This window comes from Pristiophorus japonicus, chromosome 19 (assembly GCF_044704955.1).
Source record: "Pristiophorus japonicus isolate sPriJap1 chromosome 19, sPriJap1.hap1, whole genome shotgun sequence".
NCBI lineage: Eukaryota > Metazoa > Chordata > Chondrichthyes > Pristiophoridae > Pristiophorus > Pristiophorus japonicus.
The window spans coordinates 2,278,866-2,299,315 of NC_091995.1; the positions used below are offsets into that span (position 1 = coordinate 2,278,866).

At 43.9% G+C, this 20,450-nt stretch overlaps 1 protein-coding gene across 1 annotated transcript; it reads left to right on the forward strand.

The window, feature by feature from the left end:
• Window positions 1–619: 619 nt before the first annotated feature.
• Window positions 620–20,142, forward strand: LOC139230614 (nuclear factor 7, ovary-like). The gene is made up of 6 exons (XM_070862432.1): window positions 620–1,039; window positions 1,125–1,220; window positions 1,314–1,547; window positions 15,606–15,628; window positions 15,717–15,832; window positions 19,580–20,142. Exons 1-6 carry the CDS (start codon window positions 620–622, stop codon window positions 20,140–20,142), a joined length of 1,452 nt encoding a protein of 483 aa, XP_070718533.1.
• The last annotated feature ends 308 nt before the right edge of the window (window positions 20,143–20,450 follow it).

Below are 20,450 nucleotides of genomic sequence, written 5' to 3' on the forward strand. Positions count from 1 at the left end.
TAGGCTACAATACATTCGGTCCCTCCATCAAACTCATTAATCTAGATTGTAAGTAGTTGAGACCCCAGCACTGATCCCTGTGGCACCCCAATAGTTACAGTTTGCCAACCTGAAAATGACCGATTTTTCCCTAATCTCTGCTTTACAGAGACACTGCAACCCACAGGGAATCACATAATCTCCTGTGAGAGGGAATAGGGGTGAGAGCACCAGAAAAATTCCTCTTCAGTTCCTTTCGGTGATGTAAAGTAACCTAGGAGCTCACACTGTTCCTGACCTTCAGGGTAGCTATCTCTGATACGCGACTGTCCCCTCCCCACCTAGAAACATGCGCAGCTCTCTCCTGAAGGAATACCACTAATCAGCGCCCACCGTAAGCGGGCACCTTAATTCACAGGTCTACGTTCTCTGGGAAGGAAAGAAACGCTTAACCTCCAATTGGGAAATCTCCACACACACAATGCTCAATCTTTTCCCTCATGTGTTCGAATGTGGGAGTTTACACTTGTGCACTGATAAACATCTCAGTGCTGAAGAGGTACGTGCCGAAACTCGCTCGGGATCCACCCTTTAACAAACATCGAAACTCAGTTCGAATGAGGAAGTGCTGGGAGTGAACATGGCTTCCAAACGGCAGTCGGAGAGTTTGGCCGAGGAGGCAATTTGTCTCATTTGTCTGGATTTCTTCACTGACCCGGTAATACTGGAGTGTGGGCACAACTTCTGCCGCTCCTGTATCACACAGTGTTGGGAAAAGAAGGAGACAAACTCCTGCCCGGAATGTAGAGAGGAGTTTCCGGAAATAAACCTCAGGGATAATCGGGCCTTAGCGACTCTGACCGAGAAAACTCAAAAACTAACCATGAATCCGGAAGAGAAGAAATGTAAACCTAGTAGTGAGGAACTTCAGAAAAAACTGACGCAATTTAGTGAAACTGACAAGAAACTGATCTGTTTGAGGTGTCTGGTCGCGACAGAGGGACGGAGTCACAAGACCCACAACTTCATGCCGATAGACAAGGCTGCGCAGATGTACAGGGTAACATAGAGGGTACAATCTCTGGCAACATTTTTAAATTCTGTTTTGTGTTTAAACTTTACATTCAGTTAATTTCTAATTCCAGGATAAATTGACATTATCCCTGGAATCGGCTACAAAGAGAAAGGATTCGGCTCTGGACACCGCACTGCGGCAGAAACAGCAGATTTCCGGAGTTCGGGTAAGATTTCCGTGAGCTGATTTTCGGGGATCTCGGTTAGTTTTGTTCCCTCTATCGCGGTACATTAATTATGTTTCACATTTCATTTGATAGAAACAGTCGAACAGTCTGCAGACCCACATCACATCCGAGTTCGCTAAAATGCACCAGATTCTCGCTGAGAAAGAGCAGCGTTTGATCAGCGACCTCAGGGAACAAGAGGTGAAGATTCTAAAATCAATGGAGGAAAATGTCCGTGGAATCCAACAGGAGTTAGATTGCATTAATCGAGAGATATCAGAGTTAATGAGACAGATGGAGGAGCAAGACACAGTCTCATTTATGAAGGTAATACCTTGTTTTATTTAAACACATTCTTGCCCTCGGTGACATCATCCGAAAACACAACGTTATGTGTGCTGACGACACCCAGCTCTACCTTATCACCACCTCTTGCGACCCCTGCACTGTCTCTGATATGTCACTTTGCTTGTCCAACATCCGTATTGGATGAGCAGAAATTTCCTTCAACTAACTTTCGGGAAGCCCGAAACCATTGTCTTTAGTCCCCGCCACAAACCTCGTTCCCTAGACTCCGACTCCATCCGTCTCCTTGGCTGCTGTCTGAGGCAGATCCAGACCATTCACAACCTATTTGACCCTGAGTTGAGCTCTGTACCAATATCTGTGCCAGGCCCAAAACCGCCTCCTTCCACCTCCATAACATCACCTGTCTCAGCTCCTGCCTCAGCTCATCAGCTGTTGAAACTGTCATCCATGCCTTTGCTACCTATGGACTTGACTATTGCAATGCTCTCCTGGCCGGCCTTCTATTTTCCAACCTCCATACCAATCTCCGTGATCTAGAGGTCAGGCAAAAGGCTGCTGCCCATATTTGAACTTTGACCGACTTCTGCTCACCCATCACCCCGGCACTCACTGACGTTCATTGGCTCCAGGATAAGCAACATCTCAATTTTAACATTCTCATCCTTGTTTTCAAGACCCTCCTTGGCCTCGCCCCTCCCCATCTCTGCAACATCCTCCATTCCTACAACCCAGCAAGATGGCTGCGCTCCTCCAATTCTGGCCTCTTGCACATCCCCAATTTGAATCGCTCCACCATTGGCGGGCGTGCCTTCAGCTCATCCATTGTTTGTTTCTACAATCTTGTCAAGATTTAAATAGTCAATGATGTGCCATCATATTGTCCCATAATTATATATTTTTCAAAAGAAAATTGCCCCATATTTTTAATCTGTCTTCATATTTGCATTTCCTAATAGCAATATCCTCTGTAAACCCACAATATCGTCGCTCTAGCGTGGAGCCCAATACTGCCCCATTCATTCTGGGATTTTACATTCTATACATCTTGTCATACAAACTATTATGTTGATAGTTTTAGATAACGAAAGATGGGAGAAGGCTCGAGTGGAGTATAAACGCCGGCATGGATTGGTTGGGCCGAATGGCCTATTTCTGTATCATACAATCAATGTAATCCTATTTAAACAAGAAGCCTATCAGTTTCTTTAAACAACCTTATCAACCTGTGGAGCTGCTTTTAATGCTCTGTGAACCTTTACCCCCAAATCCCTCTGCTCTTCTACCGCACCGAGCCATTTGGAGTAGAATTCCTGCTGTTAGTCCCCCTGTCTCAGCCCACACTTACTCGTAGATAATTCTGTCGACCAAGATTTAGCCCATCCCCTCATCTTATTAATATCCCTTTATCGCTTCCTTTGGTCTTCCAAAAAATCATTTTTAACATAGGCAGTCCCTCGAACTCGAGGGCGACCACTCAAAAGTGAGTTCTCAGGTGACTGTACAGTCCAGTGCGGGAATTACAGTCTATGTCACAGAAGGGGCAAACAGTGGTTGAAGGAAAGGTTGGGTGTGGAGCCTGGTTTGCCACACGCTCTTTCCGCTGCCTGCGCTTGATTTCTGCATGCTCTGGGCGATGCGACTCGAGGTGCTCACTGCCCTATCGGATGCTCTTCTTCCACTTGGGGCAGTCTTTGTCCAGGGATGCCCACCTGGTGCCCGATTGCCATGTCGGAGATCCAAGTAGAGCGCCTGCTTCGGGAGTCTTGATTGGGGCATGCGGACGATGTGGTCTGTCCAATGGAGCTGGTCGACCGTGGTCAGTTAACCTCCAGAACGGAACCCTGTGGGACCCTACTACCTACCTCTAATCACCCTGAAAACCAATCCTTAATCCCTTATCTCTGATTTCATCCTTCTAACTAATTTCTAAATCAGTTTGTTATCCTCCCCGAATTCCACACCGCATGAGCTCCTTTAGTAATCGCCTGTGTGGTACCTTATCAAGGCTTTAGTAAATCCACGTACACTGCATTGTCCCATCTACCATGCCTATTTTCCCCTCAAACAAATCTCTGATATATTTCCAGCAAGATCACATTTTTTTAAACTGTGCTTTAATGTCATTTGGTTTCTTGCTTCATTATTGTTCCAAAACTAACCTTCTAAAACTACTATACCTTCTTAAAACTACAAGCAGTTTCCTTCTTTTTACCAAAATATACTTATCCTATATATTCGGAATCCCTTGTTAAATACATAATTAAATATGATGCTCTTCTATCCTGTGTATTAATGTCTTCTATCACCTCACCTTGGTTAGATTGAACCTCATTTCACTAAAATCTGCCTTACTCCATTCTCATTTATTACTGACCTTAGAAACATAGAAACATAGAAAATAGGTGCAGGAGCAGGCCATTCAGCCCTCAAGCCTGCACCGCCATTCAATGAGTTCATGGCTGAAGATGAAACTTCAGTACCCCCTTCCTGCTTTCTCGCCATACCCCTTGATCCCCCGAGTAGTAAGGACTTCATCTAACTCCCTTTTGAATATATTTAGTGAATTGGCCTCAACTACTTTCTGTGGTAGAGAATTCCACAGGTTCACCACTCTCTGGGTGAAAAAAGTTTCTCCTCATCTTGGTCCTAAATGGCTTACCCCTTATCCTTAGACTGTGACCCCTGTTCAGCCATGAACTCATTGAATGGCGGTGCAGGCTAGAAGGGCCGAATGGCCTATTCCTGCACCTATTTTCTATGTTTCTATGTTTCTATGTTTCTGGACTTCCCCAACATTGGGAACATTCTTCCTGCATCCAACCTGTCCAAACCCGTCAGAATTTTAAACATTTCTATGAGGTCCCCTCTCACTCTTCTGAACTCCAGTGAATACAAGCCCAGTTGATCCAGTCTTTCTTGATAGGTCAGTCCCACCATCCCGGGAATCAGTCTGGTGAATCTTCGCTGCACTCCCTCAATAGCAAGTTAGGAGACCAAAACTGTACACAATACTCCAGGTGTGGCCTCACCAAGGCCCTGTACAACTGTAGCAACACCTCCCTGCCCCTGTACTCAAATCCTCTCGCTATGAAGGCCAACATGCCATTTGCTTTCTTAACCGCCTACTGTACCTGCATGCCAACGTTCAATGACTGATGTACCATGACACCCAGGTCTCGCTGCACCTTTCCCCTTCCTAATCTGTCACCATTCAGATAATAGTCTGTCTCTCTGTTTTTACCACCAACGTAGATAACCTCACATTTATCCACATTATACTTCATCTGCCACGCATTTGCCCACTCACCTAACCTATCCAAGTCACTCTGCAGCCTCATAGCATCCTACTCGCAGCTCACACTGCCACCCAACTTAGTGTCATCCGCAAATTTGGAGATACTACATTTAATCCCCTCATCTAAATCATTAATGTACAATGTAAACAGCTGGGGCCCCAGCACAGAACCTTGCGGTACCCCACTAGTCACTGCCTGCCATTCTGAAAAGTACCCATTTACTCCTACTCTTTGCTTCCTGTCTGACAACCAGTTCTCAATCCACGTCAGCACACTACCTCCAACCCCATGTTCTTTAACTTTGCACATTAATCTCCTGTGTGGGACCTTGTCGAAAGCCTTCTGAAAGTCCAAATATACCACATCAACTGGTTCTCCTTTGTACACTTTACTGGAAACATCCTCAAAAAATTCCAGAAGATGTGTCAAGCATGATCTCCCTTTCACAAATCCATGCTGACTTGGACCTATCATGTCACCATTTTCCAAATGTGCTGCTATGACATCCTTAATAATTGATTCCATCATTTTACCCACTACTGAGGTCAGGCTGACTGGTCTATAATTCCCTGCTTTCTCTCTCCCTCCTTTTTTAAAAAGTGGGGTTACATTGGCTACCCTCCACTCGATAGGAACTGATCCAGAGTCAATGGAATGTTGGAAAATGACTGTCAATGCATCCGCTATTTCCAAGGCCACCTCCTTAAGTACTCTGGGATGCAGTCCATCAGGCCCTGGGGAATTATCGGCCTTCAATCTCATCAATTTCCCCAACACAATTTCCCGACTAATAAAGATTTCCCTCAGTTCCTCCTCCTCCTTACTAGACCCTCTGACCCCTTTTATATCCGGAAGGTTGTTTGTGTCCTCCTTAGTGAATACCGAACCAAAGTACTTGTTCAATTGGTCTGCCATTTCTTTGTTCTCCGTTATGACTTCCCCTGATTCTGACTGCAGGGAACCAACGTTTGTCTTTACTAACCTTTTTCTCTTTACATACCTATAGAAACTTTTGCAATCCGCCTTAATGTTCCCTGCAAGCTTCTTCTCGTACTCCATTTTCCCTGCCCTAATCAAACCCTTTGTCCTCCTCTGCTGAGTTCTAAATTTCTCCCAGTCCCCAGGTTCGTTGCTATTTCTGGCCAATTTGTATGCCACTTCCTTGGCTTTAATACTATCCCTGATTTCCCTAGATAGCCACGGTTGAGCCATCTTCCCTTTTTTATTTTTACGCCAGACAGGAATGTACAATTGTTGTAATTCATCCATGCGGTCTCTAAATGTCTGCCATTGCCCATCCACAGTCAACCCCTTAAGTATCATTCGCCAATCTATCTTAGCCAATTCACGCCTCATACCTTCAAAGTTACCCTTCTTTAAGTTCTGGACCATGGTCTCTGAATTAACTGTTTCATTCTCCATCCTAATGCAGAATTCCACCATATTATGGTCACTCTTCCCCAAGGGGCTATGCACAATGAGATTGTTAATTAATCCTCTCTCATTACACAACACCCAGTCCAAGATGGCCTCCCCCCTAGTTGGTTCCTCGACATATTGGTCTCGAAAACCATCCCTTATGCACTCCAGGAAATCCTCCTCCACCGTATTGCTTCCAGTTTGGCTAGCCCAATCTATGTACATATTAAAGTCACTCATTATAACTGCTGCACCTTTATTGCATGCACTCTTAATTTCCTGTTTGATGCCCTCCCCAACATCACTACTACTGTTTGGAGGTCTGTACACAACTCCCACTAACGTTTTTTGCCCTTTAGTGTTCTGCAGCTCTACCCATATAGATTCCACATCATCCAAGCTAATGTCTTTCCTAACGATTGCATTAATCTCCTCTTTAACCAGCAATGCTACCCACCTCCTTTTCCTTTTTTTCTATCCTTCCTGAATGTTGAATACCCCTGGATGTTGAGTTTCCAGCCCTGATCATCCTGGAGCCACGTCTCCGTAATCCCAATCACATCATATTTGTTAACATCTATTTGCACACTTAATTCATCCACCTTATTGCGGATACTCCTTGCATTAAGACACAAAGCCTTCAGGCTTGCTTTTTTAACACCCTTTGTCCTTTTAGAATTTTGCTGTACAGTGGCCCTTTTTGTTCTTTGCCTTGGGTTTCTCTGCCCTCCACTTTTCCTCATCTCCTTTCTGTCTTTTGCTTTTGCCTCATTTTTGTCTCCCTCTGTCTCCCTGCATAGGTTCCCATCCCCCTGCAATATTAGTTTAACTCCTCCCCAACAGCACTAGCAAACACTCCCCCTAGGACATTGGTTCCGGTCCTGGCCAGGTGCAGACCGTCCGGTTTGTACTGGTCCCACCTCCCCCAGAACCGGTTCCAATGCCCCAGGAATTTGAATCCCTCCCTGCTGCACCACTGCTCAAGCCACGTATTCATCTGCGCTATCCTGTGATTCCTACTCAGACTAGCACGTGGCACTGGTAGCAATCCCGAGATTACTACTTTTGAGGTCCTACTTTTTAATTTAGCTCCTAGCTCCTTAAATTCTTTTCGTAGGACCTCATCCCTTTTTTTACCTATGTCGTTGGTACCAATGTGCACCACGACAACTGGCTGTTCTCCCTCCCATTTCAGAATGTCCTGCACCCGCTCCGAGACATCCTTGACCCTTGCACCAGGGAGGCAACATACCATCCTGGAGTCTCAGTTGCGGCCGCAGAAACGCCTATCTATTCTCCTCACCATCGAATCCCCTATCACTATCGCGCTCCCAATCTTTTTCCTGCCCTTCTGTGCAGCAGAGCCAGCCACAGTGCCATGAACTTGGCTGCTGCTGCCCTCCCCTGATGAGTCATCCCCCCCAACAGTACTCAAAGCAGTGTATCTGTTTTGCAGGGGGATGACCACAGGGGACCCCTGCACTATCTTTCTTGCACTACTCTTCCTGCTGGTCTTCCATGTCCTATCTGGCTGTGGACTCTTCTCCTGCGGTAAGACCAACTCACTACACGTGACACTCACGTCATACTCAGCATCGTGGATGTTATGGTTTATGTTTATGGTTCGAAATTGCACCTAATGATAAGTTGTGCACCAACCTTTGGCTCATATACCTGGTCAGTTCTTACAACCAGAGCAGGAAAAATGGCAACAAACTGACTTTCAACACACTGAATCAAAGCAGTGTGCGATCCCCAGGGAGAAGTTACTCTCTCGGTGCTACCTGCAAAGTGTAACTTCTGGTGGTCCAGATCAAAAATTGCTGAGGAGGTTCTTCCATCTCTTGGTTAGTTTGTGTAGCAAGTACAATCCATCACTTTCTAGATACCGTGATGTTATCTCACTGCACCTGAGACAATTTGTATGTGTATGGACAGAGAAGTAATCGTGCTTTGGTGTGGAGTCCCATTATATTACAGTCCACAGCTGGCCGACTGCAGTTGTGAAGCTGCTGACTGCTAACCCCACATTGTACAGGGATAGAGCACACATGCACAAAACTATGCTGTTGATAGGTTGCCTTATAAAACCAGGCGAGAGGCGGCATGCATGCAAGCTCTCTGCTTGCATCATTCTATCTTCTACTATGTAAGATATTTAAAATGTTCTGCTCTATCTACCATTATAAATTGCTGTGTTCACACCTATATTGGCATTGTATTAGGTAGACATGTCAGGTTGAGCAGAGCAGAGCAGAGCCGTGTTTTAGGTAAAAATAAGCGGAGTGGATCAGGAAGTGACAGAGAGAGTATCAAAGATAATAGACCATAACTGACGAAGGTGACATCAGGGAAAAATAGAAAGAAGTCAAAGCTAAGTGGACTATATCTGAATGCACAAAACATTCACAACAAATTAGATGAATTAACAGCGGAGCTAGATATTAATATGTTTGATACAATAGCAACCATGGAGACGTGGTTCCAAATTGACCACTGTTGGGAAATAAATATTCCAGCATAGATAACTCTTTAGAAGAGATAGGCAAACTGGAAAAGGAGGAGTGGTATCTCTGATAATGAAGGATGGGATAAAGAAAGTAGAGAAAGGATGTTAGTTCAGAAAATCAAGAGGTCGAATAAGTTTGACTGGAACTAAGAAACTGTAAAACATTGGTGAGGTTTGTTTATAGGCCTGTAAACAGTAGTGGTAATATATGGCACAGCATAAATCAGCAAATTAGAGGTGTGTGTAACAAACTCATGGGGGACTTTATTCTACATATAGACTGGGCATAGTAAATTTACAGTAATATTGTGGAGGACGAATTCATGTAATGTATAAAAGATGGTTTTCTAGATCTGCATGCTGAGAATCCAATTGGAGAACAGGTTATTTTAGATCTAGTATTGTGCAATGATAAAGGGTTAATTAAAAACCTTCTTGTAGAGGGGCACTTAGGGAAGAGTGATAATAATAGAATAGAATTTTACATAACGTTTGAAAATGATTTAGTTAAATCCGAAACTAGGGTCTTAAATCTAAACACTTGAAACTATATATGAACATAAGAACATAAGAAATAAAGCAGAAGTAGGCCATATGGCCCCTCGAGCCTGCTTTGCCATTTAATACGATCATGGCTGATGTGATCCTGGACTCAGGTCTACTTCCCTGCCTGCTCCCAATCGGTTAAGAAACGGTCTATCTCTGTCTTAAATGTATTAAATGACCCAACTTCCACAGCTCTCTGAGGCAGGGAATTCCACAGATTTACAACCCTCTGAGGGAACAAATTCCTCCTCATCTCAGTTTTAAATGGGCGGCCCCTTATTCTAACATTATGCCCCCTAGTTCTCGTCTCTCCTATCAGTGGAAGCATCCTCTCTGCATCCACCTTTTCGAGCCCTTCATAATCATATACACTGCCATAAGATCACTGCTCATTCTTCTGAATTCCAATGAGTAGAGGCCCAAACTTCTCAGCCTTCCTCATAAGTCAACCTCCTCATCTCTGGAATCAACCTAGAGAAACTTCTCTGAACTGCGTCCAAAGCAGGCATATCCTTTCTTAAATATGGAACCCAAAACTTTACGCAGTATTCCAGGTGTGGCTTCACCAATTCATTGTATAACTGTAGCAAGACTTCCCTGCTTTCATACTGCATAATAATCTTTTGTGTTTCATGCACGAGGACCCCCAAGTCCCGCTGTACTGCAGCACTATGCAATTTTTCTCCATTTAAATAATAACTTGCTCTTCGATTTTTTTTCTGCCAAAGTGCATAACCTCATACTTTCCAACATTATATTCCATCTGCCAAATCCTTGCCCAGTCACTTAGCCTATCTGTGTCCTTTTGCAGGTTTTTTGAGTCCTCCTCACACATTCCTTTTCCTCCCTTCTTTGTATCATCAGCAAACTTGGCTTCATCCAGGTCGTTAATACAGATTTTAAATAGATGGTGTCCCAGCACTGATCCCTGCAGCACCCCACTAGTTACTGATTGCCAACCCGAGAATGAACCATTTATCCCGACTCTGTGAGTCGAAATTAAGGATAGTGTTAAATCCAATGAAGAGGCATATAAATTGGCCAAAAAAGCAGTAAACCTGAGAACTGGGAGAAATTTAGAATTCGGCAGCGGAGGACAAAGGGTTTAATTAAGAGGGGGGAAATAGAATACGAGAAGAAGCTTGCCAGGAACATAAAAACTGACTGCAAGAGCTTCTAGGGAGATGTGAAGAGAAAAAGATTAGTGAACACAAACGTAGGTCCCTAGCAGTCAGATCCAGGTGAATTTATAATGGGGAACAAAGAAATGCCAGGCCAATTGAACAAATACTTTGGTTCTGTCTTCATGAAGGAAGACACAAATAACCTTCCGAATGTTCTATGGGACAGTGGGTCGAGTGAGAAGGAGGAACTGAAGGCTATCCTTATTACGTGGGAAATTGTGTTCGGGAAATTGATGGGATTGAAGGCCGATAAATCCCGGGGGCCTGATAGTCTGCATCCCAGAGTACTTAAGGAAGTGACCCTAGAAATAGTGGAAGCATTGGTGATCATTTTCCAACAGTCTATCGACTCTGGATCAGTTCCTATGGACTGGAGGGTAGCTAATGTAAAAGCGGGTGGGACAGATAAAGCGGGAAATTATATACCGGTTAGCCTGACATCAGTGGTGGGGAAACTGTTGGAATCAATTATTAAGGATGAAATAGCAGCGTATTTGGAAAGCAGTCACAGGGTCGGTCGAAGTCAGCATGGATTTATGAAAGGGAAATCATGCTTGACAAATCTTGTGGAATTATTTGAGGATGTAACTGGTAGAGTGGACAAGGAAGAACCAGTGAATGTGGTGCATTGGACTTTCAAAAAGCTTTTGACAAGGTCCCACACAAGAGATTGGTGTGAAAAATCAAAGCACATGGTATTAGGGGTAATGTACTGACGTGGATAGAGAACTGGTTGGCAGACAGGAAGCAGAGAGTCAGGATAAACGGGTCCTTTTCAGAATGGCAGGCAGTGACTAGTGGAGTGCCGCAGGGCTCAGTGCTGGGACCCCAGCTCTTTACAATATACATCAATGATTTGGATGAAGGAATTGAGTGTAATATCTCCAAGTTTTCAGATGACACTAAACTGGGTGGCGGTGTGAGCTGTGAGGGGGATGCTAAGAGGCTGCAGGGTGACTTGGACAGGTTAGGTAAGTGAGTAAATGCATGGCAGATGCATTATAATGTGGATAAATGTGAGGGTTATCCACTTTGGGGGAAAAAACGCGAAGACAGAATATTACCTGAATGGTGCAGATTAGGAAAAGGGGAGGTGCAACGAGACCTGGGTGTTATGGTTCATCAGTCATTGAACGTTGGCATACAGGCACGGCAGGCGATAAAGAAGACAAATGATATGTTGGCCTTCATAGCTAGGGGATTTGAGTATAGGAGCAGGGAGTTCTTACTGCAAATGTACAGGGCCTTGGTGAGGCCTCACGTGGAATATTGTGTACAGTTTTGTTCTCCTAATCTGAGGAAGGACGTTGTTGCTATTGAGGGAGTGCAGTGAAGGTTCACCAGACTGATTCCCGGGATGACTGGACTGACATATGAGGAGAGACTGGATCAACTGGGCCTTTATACATTGGAGTTTAGAAGGATGAGAGGGGATCTCATAGAAATATATAAGATTCTGACCGGAAGGGACAGGTTAGATGTGGGTAGATTGTTCCTGATGTTGGTGAAGTCCAGAACCAGGGGACACAGTCTAAGGATAAGCAGTAGGCCATTTATGACTGAGATGAGGAGAAACTTCTTCGTTCAGAGTTGTTAACCTGTGGAATTCCTTGCTGCAGAGATGTTGATGCCAGTTCAGTGGATATATTCAAGAGGGAGTTAGATATGACCCTTACGGCTAAGGGGATCAAGGGGTATGGAGAGAAAGCAGGAAAGGGGCACTGAGAGAATGATCAGCCATGATATTATTGAATGGTGGTGCAGGCTCGAAGGACCAAATGGCCTACTCCTGCATCTATATTCTATGTTTCTATGTTTTCTGTTAGTCAATCCTCTATCCATGCTAATATATTATCACTAACCCTGTGAACCTTTATCTTGTGAGTAAACTTTTATGTGGGACCTTGTCAAATGTCTTCTGGAAGTCCAAATACACATCCACTGGTTCCCCTTTATCCACCGTTATCCATCATTACATCCTCAAAAATTCCAGCAAATTTGTCAAACATGAATTCCCCTTCATAAATCCATGCTGACTCTACCTGACTGGATTATACTTTTCCAAATGTCCTGCGTCTGCTTCTTAATAATGGACTCCAACATTTTCCCAAATAGAGATGTTAGGCTAACTGGTCTATAGTTTCCTGCTTCTTGTCTGCCTACTTTTTTACATATGAGGGGAGAATTGGAAAACGATATTAAATGCTATGATGGTAGACAAGCAATGACTAGCATTTAAAGAAATGTTACATAATGTACAACAAAGATACATTTCTTTCACAGGAAAAGTGGTCCAACCATGGCTAAAAAGAGAAGTTAAAGATGGTGTTACATGAATGAAAGGGGCTTATAATATTGCCAAGAAGAGCAGTAAACCTGAGGATGTGGAGGAAATTAGAATTAAGCAAAGGAGGACCAAGAAATTGACAAAGAAATGGGAAATAGAATATGAGAGTAAACTAGCGAGAGACATAAAAACAGACTTTAAAAGCTTCTAAAGGCATGTTAAACAGGAAAAGATTAGCAAAAGTAAACCTGGTTCCCCCGCAGGCTGAGACAGAAGAAATTATAATGGGGAATGGCAGAGAAATTAAACAAATACTTTGTGTCTATCTTCATGGGGTAAGACACAAATAAACTCCTGGAAATAATGAAGTACCAAGGGTCTAGCGAGAATGAGGAACTGAAAGAAATTATTATTAGTAAAAAATAGCATTGGGGAATTTAATTAGACTGACAGCCGATAGATCCCTTGGACCTGATGGCTGACATCCTAAGTTTTGAAATAGGTGGTTACAGAGATAGTGGATGCATTAGTTGACATGTTCCAAAATTCCATATATTCTACAACGGTTCCGCAGATTGAAGATAGCTAATATAACCCTGGTATTGAAGAAAGGGGAGAGATAGAAAACAGGGAACCGCAGATCAGTTAGCCTGACATCAGTAATAGGGAACATGCTAGAATCTATTATTCAGGACGTGGTAACAGGGCACTTAGAAAACAATAACAATCTGATTGGGCCAAGTCAACATAGATGTAGGGAAGGGAAATCATGTTTTACAAATCTGTTAGTGCTTTTTGAGATTGCAACTAGCAGAATAGATAAGGAGTGAAGAGTGGATGTGGTGTTTTTCGATTTTCAGAAGGCATTCGATAAGATGCCACACAAGAGGTCCTTGAACAACATTAGGGCTCATGGGATTGGGGGTAAGAAACTAGCATGGATTGAGGATTGGTTAATGGACAGAAAACAAAGAGTTGGAATAAATGGATAATTTTCAGGTTGGCAGGCTGTAACTAGTAGAGTGCCGCAAGGATCAGTGCTTGGGCCCCAGCTATTCACAATCTATATCAATGATTTGAATTAGGAGAGCAAATGTAATATATCCAAGCTTGCTGGTCATACCACACTAGGTCAGAATGTAAGTGGTGAGGAGAATGCAAAGAGGCTTCAAGGCTAAGTAAGTGGGCAAGGACTTGACAAATGGAATATAATGTGGAGAAATGTGAAGTTATCTACTTTGTTAGGAAAAATAGAATGCAGAGTATTTTTTAAATGGTGTGAGATTGGGAAATGTTGGTGTTCAGAGGGACCCGGCTGTCCTTGTATGCAAATCACTGAAAGTTAACATGCAAGTACAGCAAGAAATTAAGAAATCAAATGGTATGTTGGCCTTTATTATAAAAGGATTTGAGTATACGAGTAAATATATTTTACTACATTTATATAGGGCCATGGTGAGAGTGCACCTGGAATATTGTGTACAGTTTTGGTCTCCTTAGCTCAGGAAGGATATACTTGCCATAGAGGGAGTGCAGCGAAGGTTCACCAGACTGATTCGTGGGATGGAATGATTGTCCTGTGAGGAGAGATTGACTAACCTAAGACTATATTCTCTAGAGTTTAGAAGAATGAGAGGTGATCACATTGAAAAATACAACATTATTACAGTGCTTGACAGGGTATACTCCTCTAGCCGAGGAGTATAGAACCACGGGTCACAGTCTCAGAATAAGGACATAGATGAGGAATACATTCTTCACTCAGAAGGTGTTGTATCTCTGGAATTCTCTACTCCAGAAGGCTGTGGAGGCTCAGTCTTTGAGTAAATTCAAAATAGAGATAGTTAGATTTTTGGATAATAATGGAATCAAGGGATATGGGGATAGTGCAGGAAAGTGGAGTTGAGGTAGAAGATCAATCATGAGCTTATTGAATGGCAGAGCAGACTCGATGGGCCGAATGGCCTACTCCTGCTCCTAAATCTTATGTTCTTATGATGCAATTAGATACAACTACCAGTGGAGGCACTTTGGCACCAGCAGTGGGTGACTGTGTAACGACAGCATGACAGACTGTAGGTATAATTTGATCCTTTAATACCTAAAGTTGAATTAGTTTACATTTGTCGGTTTTAGTGCCGCTTTAATAAGGGGGCACTTGATTATTGTTGCAACTTAAAAATAGTTGCATAGCTTTTACTGTACCTATAGGCGTAGCAAATCATCATAGAAGTGTCAAAATGCACACAAAATGACGGTAAAATGGGGGTTGAAGTAAGGCAGTGCATCCTCATAACTCTTCAAATTATCATGAAGTCACTGTGCAACAAGTTGAAATATCACAGTTAGGGTCTGGTTATTGCCACATTCAAACCTGTAAGTCCCAGAAACCGTACATGGCTGTTAAATAATATATAGTCACACAGCCAGGATTTCAACATTATTCAATATATTTATTCTTCTCAAGTTTGGGGACAACCACCTCACTCACAGTTTTCCACGACTCCATCAGCTGTCGAGATTCAGTTGTCACAGCGCTGCCGCCTAAGGAATGAATCAATAAACTGTTCATGACAACAACACATCTTTACTGAGAAGTATAACCTATCTGACTTCAAGTTTTAGGTTGTGCATTTCCTGAAATAGTAGCTGGTAATGTTCCTTTACCAAGTGTGTATGCGAACACCTCACTCTTTCTTCTGGGCTGTTCCTCCCACTGACACAGCTGAAATATTTCACACTTGGTATCGTGTTGCAATGTGTGCCGCTGAATTCTGAACTTCTGCTCCCAGACCCTCGGTGTGAACTTAGGTCTGTGTTTCTGTTTTATTTCAGGAGGCAGTTTCCCGGAAGAGAAGGTATGAGGTTCTCTCTACTGAAGTGTTATTTAATCTGTTAAAGAAACAAACGGTGAGAATTCTAGAGCTGAATGTTTGCTATTTTCAGGATGAGTGAAGAGAAAAGTGTCCTTTCATTGGACAGCCAGAAACTGCCGCTGGGAATATTCAAAGGCCCCCGACAGTACACAGTGTGGAAAGAAATGTTAGAGAACATCAGCCCAGGTAAAACGTTTTCATCGCCCCTGTTTCAGACTTTGTAAAAGCCTCGTTGTGTGAACGCATCAATATAATGAAATACAGCTACAGTATTCAGACAAAAAAATCATGAAATAATCTCCACAAAGACTTTGAAACTGTTTTGTGAAATCAGTGTTAATGTCTTTCACCCCACATCAGATCCAGGAGTGAGGGTGCTGTACAGAAGCAGTGTATATTATTTCTGACACAGAACAATGTTCTCACCCTTCAGACTGACGGGTGACTGTAGTATCAGAAAAATACCCAGATTGTGAGACACAAAACAGCTTCAGTATATAAGGGAATCAGTGATACCTCTTCCCCTGGCAGTAACTCCCCACCCCCACACCAGGACCCTACACCGCCTTTTAGGGACTCCATCCTATACCCCAACCATCCTCCCACCACGCCGCATCCTGTTCCCTCCTGGGATCCACCCCCGCCTTCGTGGCACCCTGTTTTGCTCCTTTGATTCCTTAACAATGCTTCGATGCCACAGCCTGATGTTTTATTATTGCGCAGAATTTACAGCAAGAACCAGGCCATTCAACCCAACAGATCCACGGTAGTGTTTATGTGCCACACGAGCTTCCTTGCACCCCTCTTCATCTAACCCTATCAGCATGTCCTTCTATTCCTTGCTCCCTCGCGTGTTTACCTAGCTTCCCTTTAAATGCATCTATGCTATTTGCCTCAACTGTTTGATGTGGTAGAGAGTTCCACAGTCTCATCACTCTGTAGTTTCTCCTGAATTCCGTGTTAGATTTATTAGTGACTCTATTATATTTATGATCCCTAGTTTTGGGCTCCTCACAAGTAGAAACATCTTGTCTACAGGTACCCTATCAAACCCTTTCGTAATTTTAATGAAATCTATCATGTCACTCCTCAGCTTTTCCCTTTCTAGAGAAAAATGCCAAGCCTGTTCAATATTTCCTGATATTTATAACCTCTCACCCTTGGATGCTATCATGCTTGTAAATCTATTTTCCAAATTCTCAAACGCATATTATAATCCATTTTATAATTTAAAAACCAGAACTGTTCAAAATATTCTAAGTGAGGTCTAACCAAAGTTCTATACACGTTTAATATGACTTCTCTAGCTATTCAATTCTAGCCCTCTGGAAATGAACCACAGTGATTAATTTGCCTTTTAATACCTTATTATCCTGCATCGATAGTGAATAGTGCTGTGTATCTGTACCCTCAGACCTCTTTGCTCCTCCACCCCATTTACATTCTTATATACAAGGAGAATGTAGCCTCCTTACACTTCCTACAATTCAGCACCTGACATTTATATTTAATGAAATTAATTTGACAATCATATACACATTCTGCAAGTTCATTCATTCTCCTTGTATTGCGTCGCAGTCCTCCTCTGTACTAACTGCACCCACAAGCCCTATTTAGTGTCGCCTACAATTGTACATATTATTCAAGAGTCCAAATCGTTTCTGTAAATATGAACAGCAGTTGTCCCAGCATAGATCCTTGTGGAACACCACTTCCCAATGTTTTGCCAGTCTGAGTAGCTACCCTTAACTCTTTCACCCTGTTTTCTGTTTTGTAGCTAACTTGCTATCCATTCTGCTACTTGTCCCCTGACTCCACATGGTCTGACCTGAGTCACGAGTCTATTATGTGATACATGGCCTGGAAATACCGGCCTCCACTGGTCCATATGGAGCATGCACGGACCCGGAAAGGCATCGCAAAAGCCGGTTTTCAGCGCACAATGCTCCAGCTGGACAGATCCTCCACATCTCCATTACAAGGACATTTGCAGGGGCAAGATTGCAGTAATTACCCATATATTGTCCAGCCAATGTCCTCAAACCTCTTGTGCCTGATTAAAGCAGGCTCATAGGCAACTTTAACAGGTATAAGCATTTTAAAACATACAAAAACACAAAAATATTAAATTAAAAATACATTTTATTGTTAAAATCTCTGCCCACTACTATAAGTTTATTTCAAACATAATTTAAAAAAACTTTTTAAAACTCGGAAATGTTTTTTCTAAGACATTTATAATTTTAATTAAGTGAGGTGTGTTTTTTATTTATTATTATGGAGTTCAGTGAGTTTGTTTTTTCCCCTCATTAAAAACAATGAGAACTCCTAGATACAGAGTCCTCATTGCTATTAATGAGAAAGCTGTGGAATACTGTACCTGATTGGCTGTTCAGTGAAATGTGACTGCACCTCCTGCATTCAAACCTCGAGGACAGGAGCGCGCTTCCAAGCGTGGGCAGAAAAGGCCTCCCTATCGGAATCCCACGCTCCCCTGGGATCACCGGGTACATTCATAAAAATTCCCCGGTCAGTGGTGTTCATCTGAAAGAAGCCTCCACCCGGAATTTCAGGACCATTATCTAAGGAGGTTCAAAAATCCAAATATAGTACATCTACTTATTATCATCATCATCATCATCATAGGCAGTCCCTCGGAATCGAGGAAGACTTGCTTCCACTCTTAGAATGAGTCCTTATGTGGCTGAACAGCCCAATGCGAGAGCCATCGTCGCTGTCACAGGTAGGACAGACAGCCGTTGAGGGTAAGCGAGGATGGGACTGGTCTGCCGCTTGTTCCTTCCGCTGCCTGCGTTTGTCTTCCGCATGCTCTCGCCGACGGGTCTCGAGGCGCTTAGCACCCTCCCAGATCCACCTCCTCCAGCCAGGACGGTTTTCGTCGAGGGACTCCCAGGTGTCGGTGGGGATGCTGCACTTTGCCAGGGAGCCTTTGAGGGTGTCCCTGTAACATTTCCTCTGTCCACCTTTGGTTTGCACATGAAGGAGTTCTGCGTAGACTGCTTGCTTTGGAAGTCTCGTGTCTGGCACGTGGACAACATGGCCCATCCCAGCGGAGCTGAGCAAGTGTGGTCAGTGCTTCAATGCTGGGGATGTTGGACTGGTCGTGGACGCTGATGTTAGTGCGTCTGTCCTCCCAGGGGATTTGTAGGATCTTGCAGAGGAAGCGTTGGTGGTATTTCTCCAGCGACTTGAGGTGTCTACTGTACATGGTACATCTACTACATTATCCTCATCTGTTCTTTCTGTTATTTCTTCAAATAATTCAATACGTTTGGCATCCATTTTCTTATCCATACTGACTAGTTTATAATACTTTCTGTTTCGAGATATTTTTCAAATAATATTTGAGTAAAGGTCTATAGCTTTTCTCTTCCGCCATTGGAAGAAGAAAGAAGCTCAGTGCGTACTGTGACTACATCCGTTAGTATATTGACGGAGTCCTGGGAGATTCTGGGTGAAGCTCTCCACCTTTGTGCAGTCGTTACCAATGTTTGCCTCACCTCAAAACTATAGAACACTGAGAGAACAAATGTCAAAATAAATTTGAGCATGGTCCCTTTCAGGGAAAGTGTGGGTGAAAGTGTGGAAATGGGACATGTTGTCCGCATTGTAAAATGACACCTGTTGCCCTCATAGTCCAGGTACACCCCGATCTTCCGGGGCTTCACACTTACGGTGAGGAGGGTCCATGACGGGGAGCTGGCATGTCATGTCATCAAATGACGTCATCAGACCCTCTGCCTTCAATTGGACGACAAACGCGCTGGGTGTCGCTTAACATGCAAAATCAGCGGATGTCATTTTGGACATAGGGATGGAGCCAGCAGCGAGGTCTGGACCCGCCACTGGCCCGCCGGGGTAGGTGAAATCGCGGCTTAAATCGCTGACTGTGTTATTTTAACTTTCCCCCAGCTCCAGCCTCTCTGACTCTGGATCCGAACACCGCCCACTCCCAGCTCATCCTGTCTGAGGACCGGACCAGTGTGAGATTCGGAGGCAAACGGCAACAGCTCCCTGACACCCCGGAGAGGTTTGACTACTGGGCCTTTGTGCTGGGATCGGAGGGATTCACATCAGGGAGACACTACTGGGAGGTGGAGGTGGGGGACAAGACTGACTGGGGTCTGGGAATAACCGAAGAACCTGCTGGGAGGAAAGGGGCATTCACTGTCAGGCCTGAAGCCGGATACTGGACTGTGTGGCTGAAAACCGGAAGAGACTATGTTGCCGCCAGCTCCCCGTCATGGACCCTCCTCACCCCGAGTGTGAAGCCTCGGAAGATCGGGGTGTACCTGGACTATGAGGGCGGACAGGTGTCATTTTACAATGCGGACAACATGTCCCATCTCTACACTTTCACCCACACTTTCGCCTACACTTTCACTGAGAGAATCTTTCCCTTCTTCTTCCCCGGACGGAATGGCGGTGGGAAAAACACCGCACCGCTGACAATCTGCAGGGTTAAAGGTTGCTAAAGGGTCGGTTTCCATCATTTTCCCTCCAATTCCAGTTTCTGACTCCATTTCCTCCCCGGGTGTGTTTGTGTGATGAACATTTCCATTTGTATCTCAGTCTGTAATCAGTGTTTGACTGTAACCCCAGCAGGGCCGGGTCACTCAATAACCCTCCCATCCTCACCCTACAACATATCACCCCCGCCCAACCTGTACTGGGATAGAGTCTCTCCCCTCCAGGGACACAGCCTGGCATTCCTCTGGAGATATTACCCAGATCAACACTTCACTTTATTCCCTGTGACCTTCCTTTGACTGCGGTTTTAGCG

Excerpts from the sequence above, each read along its gene's own strand:
- LOC139230614 (XM_070862432.1), top strand. The coding sequence starts at position 620 with ATGGCTTCCAAACGGCAGTCGGAGAGTTTGGCCGAGGAGGCAATTTGT. Across the intron at positions 1,040-1,124 it reads AGGCTGCGCAGATGTACAGG|GATAAATTGACATTATCCCT; the intron begins GTAACATAGAGG and ends TTCTAATTCCAG. Across the intron at positions 1,548-15,605 it reads ACACAGTCTCATTTATGAAG|GAGGCAGTTTCCCGGAAGAG; the intron begins GTAATACCTTGT and ends GTTTTATTTCAG.